Raw genomic sequence first — 19,887 nt, forward strand, 5'->3', positions numbered from 1 at the left:
TCCTCAGGAAAAGTCCAACCCTGTGAAGAGAGAGCGGTTATCAGAAACCAGTCCTGCCCACCGCATTCTCTCCACAGAGACAACGTAAGGATCAAACGCCTTCTATTTATTCATCTGATGGCTATTTTACATTTTATATTCAAATCCCTGTCAAATCTGTTGCTGTGCCTTTTAGTTTAGTTTAATTGCGGTTTCATTTTGTTTTAAAAAGCTTTATTACCCATAATCCTCATATTTTCTCATTTAGTCTTCAGGCCTGCTTTGAGATCAGAGAGGACGCAAACCCTCAGTCACGGAAACGTCACCTCACGCGTTTCCAGGAGAACCCACAGGCCAATTGGGGACCCAAAGCACGTGCCAGAGCTGGGTCGGTTTTACTACTTCTGTTCTTTTGTCAAATCATAGTCAAAATCTTTCATTTAATCTTAAATGTGTAAATCATCTCTTTTTCCCTCTTGTATTTAGTGGAGGAATCTCCTCTGAGCTGGAAGACAAAAGAAAACACTTTCAGGGTAAAAGAAAGAAACAAATCACAGACTCCTCTCAACTCAAGAGCCTCCCATGTAAGAGGTTTCGAAAGGTACGTTCAATTGAATTCAGTATATGGTAGGGATTTTGGCATAGGAGGAGTTTCTCTTTTGTGCTTGTGGGGGGTGGGGGAGTGGCACCTACCTGCAGTATAATTTATATTATTATAAATAATAATAATAATAAAGGAAATGAATAATTAAAGGATTAAAAGGGATTTAAGGGAATAAAAATAAGTTCTAGGTCTAAATGTAGTAATGAAAATGCGAACGTTTTTTTGCCTCGTCGTCACATTCATTTATGAATAATACGAATCATGATTTTTTTCAATTCAAAACGGCAAAATTTCATAAAATGTTTAGTTTGCATCACTAGATAGTCTATTACTGTCGGTAACAGTCTAATACTTGCATCTTTTCACGAACTCTCGCTGCGTGGTTGACCATAGACGGCTGTGACAGTGACAGACTGACAGTATGACAGTAAGACCCGCCTTCTTTGATCTGATTGGCCATCTCGATCATTTTGACATTGACGAGTACTGTTAGACCACTGAGGTTGGCAGTGCCCCCCCAGGCACCTCCCAAACTCTGCCTATGGAGACATTCAAACATGTTGCTTTATTAGCTTTTTTTGAGAATTTCGATTTAGAAGTGAATTATTGTCTTTGATTTTCAAAGTTAAAGAGGGCCTATTGTGCTTCTTTACATTTTCAACTTTCTTTAGTGTGTAATGTTTGCTGTTTGATCATGAAAAGGATCTGCAAAGTTACAAAGCCCACTCCGAAGGGAGTTATTCTCTATATCAGTGCACACTGTTTCTAAACTCCCTGAAATGCCTTGATTTTAATTAAAATTTTACTATCAGGAATGTACACGTCACAATATTCCTCATTTAAATAATTCCCGCCCAAAGCATACACAAAAAAAGGGGGTTAAAGCCTGGTTGAGTTGCGTTAGTATTATGTTGAAACTCGCGGTTATGGTAATGGGTGTGACTTTCCAAAACACGCTCAAAGCGGTTGACAAATCACAACACACTGGTCCAGCCGACCAATCAGAGCACATTTCGTTTTTCAGAAGGAGGGGCTTCATAGAGACAGGAACTGTCGGGGAAGAGAAGTGTTGCAACAATGTAAAAGATGTTTGTTTTTTTTAACATTCAAGCATGAAAACCTATTGTAGTAGACCTCAAAAACAAAGTCAAGACATTGTAAAAGGGCATAATATGGTCTCTTTAAGTCCAAGAAGTATCCAAATCTTATTCCAGGATGTGAGATAAATGTTTTAACTCTTTCCCTACCAGCTGGTTTTTTTTAAGTTGCCAGCCATCGCCAGCGTTTTTGACCATTTTCATGAAAGTTTCATGAAGCGTGTTCTCACAAATGATGGATATTTTCGCTGAAGGCGGGGAAAGAGTTAAAGGGATAGTTCACCCAAAAATGAAAATTAGCCTATGATTTACTCACCCTAAAGCCATCCTAGATGTATATGACATTGTTCTTTCACAGGGTTCCCGCGGGGGCTTAAAAGGTCTTAAATTTCAAAATCTAAATTTTAGGCCTTAAAAAGTCTTAAATTCTCTGAAGTATTGAGTTCTAGGTCTTAAATAGTTTTAAACAGGTCTTAAATTCTCCTACGTCCATGTAACGCTACCTCTAATGTTCATTGAAATGCCCCCGCAGCGCGTGTGTGTGTGTTTATTCCGGGCTGTTGTAGTTCTTTCTTTCGCTAGTCCTACTATAGTTCGCTGTATTACAACTACAAATGAGACCAGCATGCATCTTATGTTGCAGCCAATCAGCTTTCATGTTATTGGCGCGGGTCTCTTTCAGATTGTACCACAGACGCATCAAACGGATTTTATTCTTCAGCTGCAGTTCTCCAGTTCTTCCAGTTCACACGATCGTGAAAGCGAAGGTGAATCTTTCTCACCTGCCATAAAGACCTTTGTTAGGTCTTTACCTGCCATAAAGACCTAACAAAAGTTTAATACGTCCGATAGCACTAAAAAGAGTTAATAAAAGCGATGAAAACCACGAACTCAATTCGGTAGACACACAGCCCGATGTCAGAATGGCTGTGGATTTTGTGTACGCATTTGCCGCCTGTCAGTTTGCGCGAGTGTACCGAATGTGTCTATTTCTAGGCTTACTCTTGAACGCTCATACACACATTCATATCCCTATGTTCTTATTGGCGGTTATGTCTTGACTCTTGAGTAAAAAAGTTAGGGACGTGTGTCAGTATTGGATCTTCACATTACTGTAGTTCTTAAAGTGAAAGCATACTAATATAGCCCATACCCGATCCTGTCTGTGTGTTAATGTTAAACAAAGAACAACAACTGGGAAAAAACGGTACTTCAACTTAATGCACCGTTTGTATCCGTATCTTTAGGCTGTATTTATTTGTCCTATTGTAATTGGTTAATAAGTTCTTATTTTATTAATGACCGTTTACTTGAGAACTTTTTACTTATATTAAGCAATTGTAAGATTTTGGTCATATTTCCCACCTTAAGCGATAATGTTATTAGAGCTATATAGCACACCACTGGACCAGCCTTTTTTTGTATTACCAAACAAGGTTCATGCATTTTGTTTGTTTTATTGTCATGTGTGACTATTGTGCATCTAATATGGTAAATGTGGCATCCTATGAAAAAAACAACAAAACTGGAAATGACAACCACAAAATTTTGATTTCAGAAGGAGTGAAAAAAAAAATAATAATTATATATATATATATATATATATATATATATATATATATATATATATATATATATATATATATATATATATATATATATATATATATATATATATATATATATATATATATATATATATATTATAGTGAAATCCTGAGATTGAGCTATGAGGAATTGCAAGTTTACTAATACTTTGTTCAATTTGAATAAATTAATTTGCTTTGCAAGTAATTTTGTGATTCTGCATTTCCTTTGTACATTTTTTTTATTGTGTGATATAGGTCTTAAATTTAATTCATAATGGTCTTAAAGAGCACCTATCATGGCATTTAAAATGTTCCAAATATTGTTTTAGAAGTCCCCAACAACAGTTTTGCATGCATGCAATGACAAAAAAGACTTTAGTTTTCTTATAATATGCATTTATTTTTACCTGTTTTGACAGCGATTCTCAAATGATTCCTTTAGTGATTCACTTTTCAAAACCCCGCCTTTACGTGACACTAATCTGCGGTGATTGGTCCGATGAACCAGTCAGTTGTGATTGGTATAGTCTGTGCAGATATTTTCGGAAACGGAACGCCCATCAAAGTCTTATAGTGACAGTAATTTGTTAAGATGTGTCAGGAGTTATGAATATGAAAACCGCGTCAGTACTGTTTGATTGTAATATGAGCCTCAGCTGATCTCATTCATAAAAAAACTCCTCTATTCTCCTCACGAAGACTCGCGACAAATCAACATCCCTCAGGGCTTTTAGTTCAAAAGTGTGCAGATGAGGAGACATATTGATAGATTCTCATATGTCTGTGTCAAATTTCTAAACAGAGGAGTATTTTTTATTCAATACTTCCTCAAAATGCGCAGATATAGCCTAATCATGAGCGATTGAGTCTCTTATGTGTTGTTTTCAATTCATACTGGCAGCCGGAGGGCGCTCTGTGCACATGTAGTCCATGTACAGACAGACGAAGAAGATACCATGTGCCATAATAGAAGTCCATAATAAAAGCTTCCTGAGATCGCGAAACATACATTTGACGACTAATAAACACTCAATCGCGACGATGTATGGTTTGTCTTCAAATGCTCATCCTTGGGCAGATGAAAAAAGTTTGCTTTTGAGTCGCACTTCAGAACACAGTGTCTCGTCGCCATGATGTTTTCTAGTTTTCACTGGCGTCTTGGAGCGCAATAAGTGGGCGTATCGTATTCAAATAACTTGACAAGTTGACGTCATCTAGTCAGAGAAAAAGCTTCGGTCTTCTAACGATTCTTAAAAATGACTCAGTCGACTCTTACTTTTGAAAGAAAATAACTATATATACGGTGCACTGTCATTTTTCAAACTATGCAGGATGTTTTTGTTCACTTAGATCTATGTTACACACTACATGAAAGGTAAATTTCAAAATTCCATGATAGGTGCTCTTTAAGTCTTAAATTTGACTTAGTGAAACCTGCAGCAACCCTGTTTCAGACGAATACAATCGGAGTTCCAAGGTTTATAACGGCTGTTTCTGTTTTAAAGTCCATAAAAGTGCATCCATCCATCATAAAAGTGCTCCACACGGCTCCGGGGGGTTAATAAAGGCCTTCTGAAGTGATGTGTTTGTGTAAGAAAATGATCCATATTTAAAACTTTACAAACTGTAATCTCTAGCTTCCGCTAACTGTTGTAGCGCGTTCACGAGAGACTGGTGTTCAAGCATATGACGTAGGATGCTCAGGTGAGAATATGCTAGTTCGCTTCGCTTCAGAAGGCCTTTATTAACCCCCTGGAGCCGTGTGGAGCACTTTTATGATGGATAGATGCACTTTTATGGACTTCAGAATCAGAACAGAAACACTGAACACAGAATCACTGCCATTATAAAGCTTGGAAGAGCCAGGACATTTTCTAATATAACTCTGATTGTATTCGTCTGAAAGAAGAATGTCATGTACACCTAGGATGGCTTGAGGGTGTGAGGGTGAGTAAATTATGGGCTAATTTTCATTTTTAGGTGAACCATCCCTTTAATGTACAAGTCTGATTTTAAATAGTTATTTTTCAAGATTTAGTAGTCAGAATGGAAAATAAATCAGTCATAAAAACGCAACTCTTTTTACCTAAAATAAAAATGCTATTCTTCCTTTCTTTTTTAGGGAACATGTACACATGGAGACAAATGCTGCTATTCACATGAGCTTGAGCAAGAAACTAATGAGGACAAGATGGACTAATTGGTTTTCTCACTACGAGATCTACATCACACAGCGAGTTAAAGACTGGGACTTTATGACTTGTAAATTAAATTTCTCTTAACTGTCTGAATGTCTGCAGTTCTGTTCACAAGTTCTGTGCAGATTTGCACCTAAAGCTCGTTTTGTTAATTGGATTTGTGCAAGACAAGTTTAATTTACCTGGCAGCCCACGAATCAGGGGGACGTATTTTTTATTCTTGGAAATAGTTTTACTTTCAAAATGTTTTATTTTCACCTGGCAAATAAATACTAAGTGAATGTGTGTGTGTTTTTCGTAGTGTATTCAAGATGAGCAGTACACAGCATGTATCAATTAAAAACAGTTTATTTCTGGTCATTACATTTATGCCACAGTTCATTCATTAAAAATTTCATTTTTAAATGAAAGGCACGGTAGAAAAATACAATCAAAATTATTGCACAAATGAATTTTAGGCAATGTGTTGACAGCACAGAAGAAATACAAGATGCTGATTTGGCCAGTTGCGAACCAAAACAGCTCATGTGATGAATGCAGAAGAAATCAATATTTGTAGATCATATACATCTTTATGAACATATGGCAGTGCAGTTCAAAGAATATGCATTCTTCAAAAATAAAATGATACAATTTTGGTATTATGCAATGAAAGTACACGGACAAATCATCAATCATCTAGTTCAGCTCTTAATAAATCAGTGCCAGGTGGAGTTTAGATAATCCGACTTCAATGCCCTTCTACGGCTGTCGTACCCGTAACAGGAAGGTGCGGATCTCCATTGGGTTTAGTGTCACTTCCCATGGTGAGGGGTCTCTGACACGGAGAGGAAGGGGCTTTGATTTATTTTCTGAAAGACAAACACATCAAGCATTAACTTCTTAACAAATGAGCTTTCAGATAAAATTAGAGTAATTAACAATTGTTACCTGTGTTCCACTGTAGGCGGTTCATGTCGTCTTTCCATTGATTTGCCCCTAGACTCATCTCAGACGCTCCGAGCACCTCGAGAGTAGAAAAAAGCTTCTGCACAAACAAAAAGAAAATGTATCAGTATTAACATGATTACTTTTATAGTTTGTATTTTTTATTATAATCTATAAGGCACTCAAGATTGACTCAAACTGACTATATTTACAATAGGTATAGTCAGTGATTTAAGTGCCTTACTGCTTCTTATAAAAATGTGATCCTGGACCATAAAAAAATGAAAGCTGAATAAATAAGCCTTCCATTGATGTATGGTTTGTTAGGATAGGACAATATTTGGCCAAGATACAACCATTTGAAAATCTGGAATCTGAGGGTGCAAAAAAAATTCCAAATATTGAAGAAAATTGCCTTTAAAGTTGTCCAAATTAACTAATAATAAAATGTGATATATTTACATAAGGAAATTTACAAAATATCTTAATGAAACATGATCTTTCCTTAATATCCTAATGATTTTGGCATAAAAGAAAAATCGATAATTTTGCCCGACTTATGACTGGTTTTGTGGAACATGCTTTACATGTTCCCTGTGAAACACAATCAGTGTTTGACTGTGGGATTTACTGGAAGTGTGTAGGTGGGAATGAAAAATGTGAGTCTCCTTGTTATTCCCAGCACTTGCATTATACCTAATGTATTTTAAATTACTTGCATTGCATTACTGAAGCTAAAAGCTTTCAGTTAACCTAGGAGCCCAAGCTAAAAGATTAGCCAACTAGCTTAGTGCAGTGCTAAATGCATAAAGATATTTTAAATAGTTAGAAGATGATTCTGGAGGACAGTATGATCTTGCATCACACCAGAACCCTTTTGGATGTTTGTTCTGAGACTTTATGTGCAGGCCTTGTTCCCTGTGCAACACAATCATGTGATTGTTACCTGTAAGTTGACTGTAACGGGCTGTGAGTGTGTTTTGCTCTCTTTGGCCTGGTACTGATGTTCCAGCCTAATTAGAACAGAGTCTTTATCCCACTGAGACATTGTCAGCAGATGAACAGCAGGGGGCAGAGCAGCCTGAAGCGCTGAGAACTATGGGAGAGAGAATGATCAGTCATTTACAAAGAGTTTAAGCTTATAATAAGGAACCAGTTCAGTTCATCCATCCACGGATCCTCTACAAACCTCCAGTTTAGTGTTGGCGGGAGGTGTACCGTCCTGGAAGGAGAGCAGGGGTTGGAGCACCATGCCCTGTGCGAGGGGTCTGTGGACATCTGCGGCCATGTCTGGAGGAGTGAGGGTCAGCAGCAGACGCCCTCGGGCAACTAAACCATGGAGAAACTCACCCGGTTCAGAGAGAGGCTCTCCCACCCCCCTAAAATCATCATACAGCAGTCTTCTGTGCAGCTGACAGAGAATGTATTAGCTGTTAGACTATGGAACCTTGTAAAAGATCATTCTTTTTATCTTAAATGTTTTTCAGTTTTTCTCACAATTGCGAGTTTATATCTTGCAATTCTGACTTTATAACTCACAATTGTGAGTTTATATCATACAATTCTGAGGGGAAAAAAAGTCAGAATTTTGAGATAAAAAAAATGTTAAATTTTTTTTTTTATTCAGTGGTGGAAACAAGCTTCCACAAGAGACCATGTCATAAATAATGATAATAAAAAATATATTTATATAGCGCCCTAAAGGGAGATTTTGAAGGTACTTTACATACAAAAAAAGATAAGAATAAAATGCATACAAATATAATATATATATATTATATATATATGAATATTCATTGTATTATAAATTATATTTATATAATATAATTTATATAAAAATAATTAAAAAGCAAAACTACAAAAATCAGAATGCAAAACAAAAACTAAATTAAAACCTTTCATAAAAATAAAATGATTTTGTGAAGTCTTGCTTATAAACATTTACTTGAAAGTTTGTGAAATGTGGAAAGAGAAATATTGAAGGAAAAAGGAATCCTAATTTGAAATTACACTAATTTTTATGTTTATTTACTTTTCATTTATAACTTATTTTAGATTTTGTTCTCCTCCATTAAAGCTACACTGTGTGATATTTTCCCCCATCTAGCGGTGGAAGGGTATATGACCATCCAGTGAATAATAGTTTCTATTCCTCTCAATTCCGATTTCGTTTTAACTCCTACGGTGGCCGATTTAGTCCAAGATTAACATGGCTTCCAGTTCGACCTTGTCCACATTCGACACGGTGCCATTGAGTGTTAAAACGCGAAATGCGAAGCTTGAATTTACGGGTATGTCCCTCTTTGGCTAATGTACTTTCAAGATGGAGGGGCAACATGGCGACCGGCATTCGAACCCCTCACCCGTATGTATTTTCAATGGCATATTATAAATTTACGAGAATACTTTATTACTTGAAAGAAGTAAATATACATTAATGAGCACATATATTTTTGAAAGAACTAAGTGTTTTTAGCTAAGAATAAACTAAAAAAGTTACACAGTGTAGCTTTAACGTTTTACTTTCTGAAAATACACTGAACCTTCTGTATTAAAGCCAGTAAAGCATTTTTAAATTGAAGTGAACTGAGATAGAGAGATTGACAGAGAGAAGGAAAGATCATTTTATTTTACCATGATTTCCAGCGAGCCGTTAGAGATGCTGCTGGCCCCTTGAGAGCGATCGGTCACAACTGTTAGCTGACGCTTGTCATCCTAAATGCACACACACACACATATTAGATTTCTTGACATGTTATGGCGACTCAAGGCTGTTTATGAGAATATGAATGACAACAGAAAGCGGGGATGAAGGACATATAAAAAGACAAAATATACAAAGAAACGACAAGACAGCTGACATGATTGGCTGCACGCCACTTGCCTTGATGTAAGCACGAGAGTTGATTGGATAGTAGTTTCCGGCGACTGGCTCTGTCTGCTTCAAATCCCAAGTGGGCCGATAATCTTTCCTACAATGACAAAGCTCCTAAGATAATTTTCACAACAACACTACCGTTCAAAAGTTGGGGGTCTGTAAATGTTTTAGAAAGAAGTCTCTAATGCTCACCAAGGATGCATTTATTTGATCAAAAACAGTAATATTCTGAAATATTATTTTTAAATATATTTCAAAATGTAATTTATTCCAGTGCTGGCAAAGATGAATTTTCAGAATCATTACTCCAGTCTTTAGTGTCACATGATCCTTCAGAAATCTCTGATATGCTTCTCAAAAAACATTTCTTATTATTATCAATGTTAAAAACAGTTGTGCTGCTTCATACTTTTGTAGAAACCATTATATTTCCAAATATATTTCTTCTATATTATATTTCTACAGGATTCTTTGATACAGCATTTATTTGAAATATAATTTCTTTGTAACATTTTAAAACTTTTGATCAATTTAATGCATCCTTGAGAATTTCATTTTCAAAAAATTATTATTGACCCTAAACTTTTGAACAGTAGCGTACATGACAAACAACAAATAGCAATTAAAAGAAACTTTCAAAAGCAATTGAAGGAAAATGTGATCTGTAATTTCTCTTTTCTTTCTTCAGTTCTCCATTTGAATCTCCTCACCGTCGCTCTAAAACCTCTCTGCCATTGGAATCAGTGTAGAAATATCCAGAGGACTCGATATCTGTGTCCAAACGAGTGATCACTTCTTTCCCTAAACCATCCCTGAAAAGAGAAAGAGAGCTGATATTCAGAAAAAATGCCTTACTTTCATTTCGCAACAAAATCCTTTGCATGTGTATGTTGACTCACGCGATAGGCACGGGTCCCACGGTCCACTCCAGTTCCAGTTCCCTGCGGTCCTTGTACAAACGGACAACCTGAGACACCCACGGGCTGAACCACTGCCTCACCTCTTGAACTACGCTGGACACCGTAACTATCTGTATTTCAGCAGTCTTGTTAATGACGAAGGTTTCTGATGAATTTGGTCTGAAGATGTAAGCCCCCGACGTCTGCCTGCTCTCCTTGTTATTCCCAGCGCTTGCATTATACCTGTAAGTGCCAAGAAGCACACAAAAAAAACATTTTTATGATTCACTTTTTATGCTATGAAACATGACAAGGATTCCTTTCAATCCATTAAATGCAGATTCACAAGCAAAATGTACAGTGCAGAGTCATTATCATACTCACATGTTCAGTATTTACTTGTATTCCAAGGTAATTCAAAAAATAAAATAGTGTTAGAATGGTACATTTTCAAAAAATCATATAAACAAATCCATCTACATGGTAGACAGAAACTGGAAGGGAGAGACTGATTCTGAATTAGCCTAAACTGACCAGTAGAAGTTCTGATTGAGTCGAATGGTTTGCTGCGTTTCCAGGTTTGTCAGACTGCTTAACAGACCCGTGGTGTCGTCAAAGGTCACCTTTAAGAACTAAAACACACACAGAAAAATAGATTTTTATTATTTATGCTAATTGAAACATGAACTAGTGCATGTACACCGATCAGGCATAACATTATGATGCTGTGACACTGACAGGTGAATTGAATAACACTGATTATCTCTTCATCACAGCACCTGTTAGTGGGTGGGATATATTAGGCAGCAAGTGAAAAAAAAATTCCTCAAAGTTGATGTGTTAAAAGCAGGAAAAATGGGCAAGCAAGAGGATTTGAGGGAGTTTGACAAGGGCCAAATTGTGATGGCTAGACAACTGGGTCAGAGCATCTCCAAAATTGCAGCTCTTGTGGGGTGTTCCCGGTCTGCAGTGGTCAGTATCTATCAAAAGTGCTCCAAGGAAGGAACAGTGGTGAACCGGCGACAGGGTCATGGGCGGTCAAAGCTCATTGATGCACTTGGCCAGCGAAGGCTGGCCCATGTGGTCCGATCAAACAGACGAGCTACTGTAGCTCAAATTGCTCAAGAAGTTGATGTTGGTTCTGATAGAAAGGTGTCAGAATACACAGTGCATCGCAGTTTGTTGCGTTTGGGGCTGCATGGCCAAAGACCAGTCAGGGTGCCCATGCTAACCCCTGTCCATCGTCTGATGAGGCTGCATCAGAACTGGACCACAGAGCAATGGAAGAAGGTGGCCTGGTCTGATGAATCACGTTTTCTTTTACATGGATGGCACGTCAATTAGAATTAGAATGATTTCTGAAGGATCATGTGACACTAAAGACTGGAGTAATGCCATGACAGGAATAAATTACATTTTAAATTATATTCAAATAGGAAAGTTCATTTAAATTGTAATAATAGTGAGGATTTTAAATGGATAGTTTCCACTTATGCTGCTCCATTTACCTTGTTCTGAATGGAGCGAGTGTTTGTCGGTTTGGAGCTGGATGCTGGAGGCTCATCCTGAACCATGGAAATGATGTATGTACTGTAGCCAAGAGGAGGAGCTTCAACCTGGAAAACCAGCTCACCTTTAGCATAACCCCTGTTCTGTCTCACTTCCTGTGTGGACTTAGACAGTGGAACCACCTGACCGACAGCAAGAGAAGTGGAGGGAGATGAGGAAAAGTTATTGATTTGATTTTATAAATGTAACGCATACAAACGTAAGTGATGCAAACAGAGTTTCCAACCTGACTGTCCACTGCTTTCCCGTTTGCATCAGTAACACTGTACATTGAACCATTGACAGGCAAACGAACAGGCCAGCTTACAGTCCTGCCCAGAGGATTGTACACATTCATAGAGAACTGAGAGAGATTAAGAAAAAGAATGATCAGAATTTAGTCACTTTAGAATGTAAACACTGTTTGTGAAGCAGTTTTACACTTATACATGACAGCTGCTCTCTCTGGCTCAGCAGCAGCTGTCAAAGGTTTTGGCAAAGGTTTAATAGGCACAGGCGAACCGTTGTCATTTACAATTAATCGCAGCTCTACTGTGTATCATACCTTATGGCTGCTTTCTGTGAGGGGACACACACTAATGTTGAGATTCTCACAGAACACACGCGGAGCTTCAGAGCCACTGAGAACAGCCAGAGAATTACCAACCAGCACCTACAACAAAAAAGGGAGAGTGGACAACAAAACACATACATGTGCATAGGCACAGTGATAATTTATACAATAGATTAATGTAATAGTAATTATTGTTATTATTATTTAAGTTTTCCTGGTTCATTTTGTCTGGTAATGTTAAGGAAAGAGAAAAACGTGGATATAGATATAAAATAACCATAATAATAATACAATAATACCATAATAATTCTAATAATAATGACAATAACAGCGATGACAACAATAACTACAATATCTGGGCATTTATTACCAATTATTCCAGATACTATCCTTTTTTGGGGTATGTGTCATTTCCTTTATATTTGTTACTGTCATGTTATATTATGTTTTGTGCAATAAAATAGGCAGAGTGGCAAAACATTTGTTAAAATTAATTTATGTTCATTTATATTTGTATGCAAATATAAAATATGTCATGCCGAAAAAGCACGCTAAAATTGACATTAAGAGAAAAATAGACAGTTGGGAAATAGATGTAGAAATTTGAATTGTAACAGCACACCTCGCCTTAATAATCTGTATGATATATAGCAAGCACCACTAATAATAAATAATGCTTAGTTAGGTTTAGCCTGAAACAATCTGACAGAAAGACATACAGAATAAATCTTTTATCTTTGTACCTCACAATGTGCCCAGCCTGTAGCCAGTCTCCTGGCGTAGTCGTTTGCCACATGCTGTTTCTCTGTCCCAGACACAGCATCATGATGTTGGGCCACACCCATCGCCCTCTCTGAGAAAAAGAATAATATTTCAAACAGACCAACTGATTAAAGCCAACAGAAGTGATTCCTTTACAACAGATGTAGACTTACTCATAGTATCACTGTCCCCTTCACCAAACGGACCCGATGTGGACTTGGGCCCGCCGAGCACCTCCAACTGGTTGCATGTCTAGAAGAGCAAAGCCAAACATTACCGATTTTAAAACACTGCAGACATTACATTTTTTTTTTCAGATGGGAAGGTTGTGGTAATCACCTGTAGTCGGCTGTTGCTCAGTCTCTCATATAACTTCAGTGCTGGACGGCTGGTAAAATATCCCGTCCAGAAATCATGAGCATCATCAGCATAGGGGAAAAAATCATCGGTCTTCATAGGCCTATTATAAACAGCCAAGACAAGAAAATGTCACAGAGAACATCTGAGAGATATGCTCTTAGAAATGTATTTGCTGTATATGCACACTAACCAGGTGAGGTTGGCTAGGTTGAGCTCCTGCAGGTAGCAGGACGGTGTAGAATAAAGCACGTTCACCTTGCTCCCTTTAGCTTGCAGGGCATTTACATATTTGATCAGCTTATCCATGTTCTTGTACCAGAGATTGGCGTTCTCATACTGAAAGTCTGAACCCATAGTCATGATGATGTGGTTTGTCTTATAAAAGGCAGCCTGGGAACAGAAATCACTTGATGGCACCTCCATGCTAATCACAGACACGTGAACTGCACACATTGCAGAAATTATGTTTACTTACTTGCTTATAGGAAGCATTGAGAAACTTCTGCACCATCTCATCCACATTGTAGTCCTCAAGGTCTGGGTCGTCTCTTATGGGAGCATCATCACATGACTGATCCCAGCAGAAGCCCTCAGGAGGGTTATAGCCATTGGGGAGGACGCCTTTAGAGATGAAACATGCGTTAAGTCATTTAAAAGAACTAATAAACCCATTTACAGTAGGGCTGCAACAACTAATCAATAATGAAAATCATCAACAACGATTCTCATTGTCGATTAGTCGGGTCTGCCCTCTGTGCACAGAAAACTTCCACCAGTCGCGCCAAATTACAACACTGAATAAAGCATTTCTATGGACAAAATGTATCTAAAAATAGTGGAGTGGAGTAAGCTGCAGCGGGAAAGGTCCCAAGTGCCCAAAACATGAGAATATAAAACATTATAATCTAATATGACTTCTGACTTGTAATGTTGCCTGAATCATAATCATACACTGTTTGTTCGTTGGCCAGAGGAGAACTGGCCCCCCGACTGAGCCTGGTTTTTTCTCTCCATTCTGTCACCTGATGAAGTTTTGGTTCCTTGCCACCGTTGCCTCTGTTGCCTTTGGCTTTTGGCTTGCTTAGTTGGCGACACTAAATATTCAACTATATTACTCATCTGCCCGCATTGACACTATATGATAATTGAACTGAGCTAGATGACATAACTGTTTTCCAGAGCGGCTGTACAGCCGAATCAAATTCTGTTGCATTATTTTCCTGTTTAACACTTTGAAACAATCAGCATTGTAAAAAACACTATATAAATAAAGGTGCATTAGTGTTTATCATTACCCTTGAATGCGCTTTGACAGATGCGTGTGCGTCATCAGCGCAAAACGTTAATTTTACAGGTTATATCCGTATCTGTAAATGTTACTAATTCAGCGCGTCAAATTTCACTCAGCGAGTGGCGGGCGCGCATATGCATCATACAGACAGAACACAGTAGAGGGAGACACTTAATACTCAGCTCAAAATCAACCATTTAGCTGAAATATCTGCTGTTGGACACTAAATTTAGGTTTAAAAGTCAACTTGTAATTCAAGTATTTTATGAGATTAGTAACTGTAAAGGGATACCAGTGTGTAACTGAATATAAATGCAAGATGTTTCTTATAGTCTATTTACAGGATAAAGAAATTACAGAAACAGTTACTTTGTCCATTGCGAATGTGTGTGTTCCTGCAGAACATTCCTCTTATCTGAGTGATAACTGAGTTTTTTTTTCTTTTTTTTTCCTTTAATATAATTTTAATGTAGGGATTTAAACTGTCCTTTTGCGTAGTAACTTTTTTGCACATAATGTATAGCACAGATATACCCTTACGAAAATCAACCATGTTTTTACTATACTGCCGTCCAAAGCCAAAGCGCAGTAACTACACATTTGGTCAAAATTGAGTTAAGACTTGAAATGGGCTTTGTGACATCTGTTCTGTCTTGTGACAAAGTTTGCTGGTTCAATTTTGTCCAGTTTTAGAGAAACGAGCATGTCAAAATTGCAGTAACTACAAAATCCAAGCCAATACCAAGGCAAACCGCAGTAAGTGATGTTACTGCGTTCTAGCTTTGTTTCCCCGTTTTTGACACCGCAGATACTGCGGTTTCAGCCTTGTCACGAATGGGGATTGTAACTTATGCGGTTTGCCCCGATCGTAACACACAGAAACAACAAGCCTACCATGGCACAATCCCGCAGCCAAATGATGGTTGAACTCGCGTTAAAACGCAAATATTCAAAGACTGGTAAGGAAGATAGCAAAATATAAACTCATAGTAAGGCAACTGAAAGCTTTATAATCAGTTAACATTGACTAGCCAGCCGCTAGCAAATTTTGACTTATACCTGTGCTGCTCTATTAAAGGCAATATCCTCTGACAACGTAATGATAATCCGATTTAATCACGTTGGTGTTTGTTGATTCGGACATCTCTCCGTTTCAGGCAGCTAATCCAATTGTATTGACAGGGGTTACTTCTTCAAAAGTTAGCTGGGTCTGGTAAAGTTATCTTGTTAGACAAAGTTACTCTAAAAGTTAGCGGCGCCAGTCAGCAGGTGACAACCGGACGAGCGCAGCCGGGCCGACAGCAAGCACACTAGGAGAAAAGTACACTTGCATAATGTACTGAAAGTACTCTATTTTCACGCACTAATTTCGTAGGCTACTTAATATACAAAAAAAAGTGCCAATCAGTTTTTTGGATTTCACAGATAGTCTAGCTAAGAATACATAATAATTATATTTTAATTATTAATTATTGCTTTAAGGGTGTAGATAGCATAAACAGGAAATTTACATGTTTGAGAAAAGCTTAGAAGTTAGGCTAAAGGGAGAAGAAGCATACGTAAGTTAACTTACTCTCTAACCTCTAATTCTAGGAAATGATGTATGGCCATATTAAAGGGATAGTTCAACCGAAAATGAAAATTCTGTATTATATAAAGTTTATTATTACTATAAACATGTATTAAGAAGCATGAAAAAAGTTGGATGAACACATTTAGTTTGTAGATACTGCACTTTGCCTTTGCAATAGTGTTTTAGTTGTTTAAGGTCATTCAAAGGCAGAGTGCAGTATCTGCATTTTGGGGGTCAAAGATCACATCGGTGGTCATGGTTTTTATCAATAAAAAATTTCTTCCTAAGAAGGCAATACATGAATGCATTACCACTAATCTACCCACAACATGTTTGACTGGCTGGTGTAAAAACTTTAAAGCCATTTTTCTCAGTTTAGGTGTTTGCGTAGTTACTGCACTTAGCCTTTGTAGGGCAGTATAGTAAGACCATGTTTTTTGACGTATTGATGACCTTATATGACCTATAACCGCACAAATATCATAGTTAAACTATGGATTTGAAGCAAAACCATGGTTAATTTGTGGTTACCATGGAATAATATTTATTTATTATTATTTATTTATTTTATTCGTTGTAAAACCATGGCTAGTTTTTGTAAGGTTAGATATATTCACTATGTGTGTTTTCATAGCACCCAGCTGACACGTTTATTTGAAGGACAGCATTGGGCAGGATGTGGAATAATGTGTTTTGTCAATAAAATAAACGATTTATACGATTAATCGATCAACCAAAAAAAGAATCGTTAGTTGCAGCCCTAGTTTACAGATTAGTACCTGTGAAGAGATCAGCGAGAGGTGGTGTCAGGCTTTCACTGGCCCTCCAGAGCATTTCCATCTCTTTGGTCTTCATCCTGCGAGCCTTGTCCTGGTAGTCCAAACGGCCAAAGAAGAAACCGTCATAGCCCATCTGTAAAAAACAAAAGGGAAGAGTCATTAGCACCACTATGCCAGTTCATAATCTCATATGATGTGCTATGATTACCTGAGCAAAGATGGAGGCGTGTTCTCTGGCGTGTCCGAACGGGTCGATGTGCCAGGCCACCCGGGGACGCCCGCACTCGCCGAAGGTGTCGTTCAGGAATCGCAGCCCTAAAGTCATCTGATCTATGACAGCGCTGTAGTGCGTGGTGGCCTCATCGCTCATGCACCAGCCGCCGTTTATGAACTCAAGGCGACCTATGAAAAAAGAAAGAAATTGATATAATTCATGACATTTGTGAAAAATATTTTTTACTTTGAATAAAATATATATATTTAAAAGATTCAGGTAATTGTAGCAACTTTAAATACAATGCTTTTGTAAAAAAAAAATATTTTCTTAATTTTTTTTATCATCTCAGACATTCACAAATATGGAAAATAATAAAAAAGATTCAAGGTGTAAAGAAAGTATATTAGTACTTCACTTAATAATTTTAGCATGATTAAATATCATATATATAAAAAATTAAAAAACGTTATTATATTTTATTTGTTTAAAGATTCAGGAAATAATGAAAGTATTTCAGTACTTTTACATCATTTTACATTTTAGCATCTTTAAATACGTTTTTGTAAAAATGTGTTTTATTAATATTTTCTTAATGATTTTTTAAATACTTTTTTTATCATTTCAGACATCCTGAAATATGGAAAATAATTATAAAGATTCAGGGTGTAAGGAAAGTATTTTAGTACTTTATACTTCATATTTTAAGCATGATTAAATATGTAATTTTTCTGAAACAAATTTTTTTTAAAATTATTTTTATCTTGATCTTTTTATATCGTCTCAGACTTCCTTAAATTGTGGAAAAAAAGAAAAATAATTATAAAGATTCACGGTGTAAGGAAAGCATATTAGTACTATTTACTTCACATTTTTTCATATTTTAAAATATATTTGTTGTTTTTTATTTTGATATCTATTAGACATACTTTGTGCAAAAATGATGGAAAATAACTATAAAGATTTGGTCTAAAAAGTACTCATAAATAGTAATCATAAATAGTAAAAGTACACATAAATAGTACTTTTTCTACATAACTTCACAATGTTAGTGTCATTATTTATTTTATATTACTTTTCATCCTCAGGAACATCCACAGTCGCCAACCCCAAAATAAATATGGTCCTCACCCTCATTGACCAGCTGGGTTACAATTCGGCGTGTGTCCTGGCTCTGTTGCCTCCACCAGCGGTAAAAGAAGGCCGTCTCTACGTAGATGAAACGTCGGGCTGGATCCTTCTGTAGCTGGTCTATCACCGAGTCCAGAATATACTGGACACCTGCATGCTGGATGTTGTTTCGGTCTGAAAAAATGACAATGACTGGAATAAAAACACTGAGGTTTGTGGTTTATTTACATGCCTGAACAAGCCCTGGTACCAGTAATACTTTCAATTTTGTTGTGTATTATGGTGTGAGGTTAAACATTACCACTCCAAAGCAATGCCATATCATATGACAAGCAGCACACAAGTCATTTGCAGAATATGGACAGTCTGACAGTCACATGAAGAATGTGATGTACTCCCATATCAATGCATGTTACGGACATCAAACACTTGACATGAACAGAACTTCACCTCCATAGAAGTACTGATCCACAGTCTTGAGCCAACCAACATCATCATGTGTGTGAGGAACCAGGTGGACGTTCAGCATGGAAGGCTTTGTGGCTGGGCATGACTGCAAAGATCCAACAAGGTCATCAACAGTTGAAAGAAACAATAATTCATACAAGAGGTTCACTTCCTCATTCTACAGTTGTTTCCTTTTTACTTTACTGAGAGATAAGCTCCTATATGCATCATTGATCTGCCAAAATTGCATATTTCAGAACTACTGTATATAGTTGAGAAATTAAAATAACTGGGTCAACTGATATTTGAAACTAAAATATAAAACAAAATAAACAATAGTATGTTCTTGTTCTTGTTTATTTCCCTGAGTGGCAACTTACGTTTATTTACTCAAATCTCTCTTAAGGATCCTACAACGAAGAACTTATCATCCAGCAAGCCAAAACTCACCCTATAACCGCAGATGGAGTTTCGACCCGTCGGTAGAGAAAACACAAGACAGAAAAACAGCTGGAGCAGAAAACCGATGTGCAGCGTAGCCATGATGAAAATGAAGCTACAATCATATGACAGACGAATTTGTGTTATGTCACGTGTCTTCTGCTCCCATCTCTTAGAAATAAACAAAATAAAAGTCTTTGTTCAGAAAAAAAACTCGACAAAATACAGGATTGCCAATGGAATTAATATTATATTATATTATATTATATTATATTATATTATATTATATTATATTATATTATATTATATTATATTATATTATATTATATTATATTATATTTATTATATTATATTATATTTATTATATTATATTATATTATATTATATTATATATTAATTATATTATCCATTATAAAAATCTATTTTTTTTTTAACTTGAATTAAAAATTGAATAAACATAAAGCATTAACCACTTCTGATCCCATATTTTACAAATAAATAAAAGAAAAGCCTTTGTTCAATAAAAAAAATATATCTACAAAAAATACAGGACTACCAAGAAAGGAATTAAGATATTATTATACTATATGATATTA

The 19,887-nt window shown here is 36.6% G+C and overlaps 2 protein-coding genes across 5 annotated transcripts in view; one reads left to right on the plus strand and one right to left on the minus strand.

Moving 5' to 3' along the window:
- The window catches only part of trmt1 (tRNA methyltransferase 1), a 15,501-nt gene extending 9,672 nt beyond the window's left edge, over window positions 1-5,829 (plus strand). For 2 of the 3 annotated variants that reach the window (XM_079844141.1, XM_079844142.1), the window contains exons 13-16: window positions 8-84; window positions 248-367; window positions 466-580; window positions 5,392-5,826. In XM_079844141.1, coding sequence (XP_079700267.1) covers window positions 8-84; window positions 248-367; window positions 466-580; window positions 5,392-5,469 — 390 coding nt within the window. In that variant the 3' untranslated portion in view covers window positions 5,470-5,826. Of the gene's footprint in view, window positions 1-7; window positions 85-247; window positions 368-465; window positions 581-5,391 lie in introns of all 3 variants that reach the window. The other variant, XM_079844140.1, reaches the window with a different exon arrangement.
- On the minus strand, window positions 5,798-19,429 carry man2b1 (mannosidase, alpha, class 2B, member 1). Of its 2 annotated transcripts, none has more exons than XR_013818535.1 (22): window positions 19,301-19,429; window positions 18,854-18,956; window positions 18,404-18,577; window positions 17,267-17,460; window positions 17,059-17,191; window positions 13,891-14,036; window positions 13,606-13,805; window positions 13,395-13,515; window positions 13,229-13,307; window positions 13,037-13,146; window positions 12,285-12,392; window positions 11,967-12,083; window positions 11,680-11,862; window positions 10,706-10,803; window positions 10,172-10,414; window positions 9,983-10,084; window positions 9,279-9,366; window positions 9,029-9,109; window positions 7,584-7,723; window positions 7,341-7,490; window positions 6,398-6,494; window positions 5,798-6,318 (listed from the first exon to the last, which is right to left on the minus strand). XR_013818535.1 is itself a non-coding variant. In XM_079844139.1 (22 exons), exons 1-22 carry the CDS (start codon window positions 19,391-19,393, stop codon window positions 6,209-6,211), a joined length of 2,952 nt encoding a protein of 983 aa, XP_079700265.1. In that variant the 5' UTR covers window positions 19,394-19,429; the 3' UTR covers window positions 5,798-6,208. The 2 variants fall into 2 exon arrangements, 1 of the variants encoding a protein (XP_079700265.1); XM_079844139.1 differs by having other exon boundaries at window positions 7,584-7,805.
- Window positions 19,430-19,887: the final 458 nt, after the last annotated feature.

Source organism: Gobio gobio (assembly GCF_949357685.1).
Source record: "Gobio gobio genome assembly, chromosome: 19".
In the NCBI taxonomy this organism is placed as follows: Eukaryota; Metazoa; Chordata; class Actinopteri; order Cypriniformes; family Gobionidae; genus Gobio; species Gobio gobio.

Coding starts and splice junctions, on each gene's coding strand:
- man2b1 (XM_079844139.1), bottom strand. CDS start 19,393: ATGGCTACGCTGCACATCGGTTTTCTGCTCCAGCTGTTTTTCTGTCTT. Junction 13,516..13,605: donor AACCTAGCCAACCTCACCTG/GTTAGTGTGCAT, acceptor TGTTTATAATAG/GCCTATGAAGACCGATGATT. Junction 7,806..9,028: donor ACGGCTCGCTGGAAATCATG/GTAAAATAAAAT, acceptor ATTCTCTGTCAG/CTGCACAGAAGACTGCTGTA.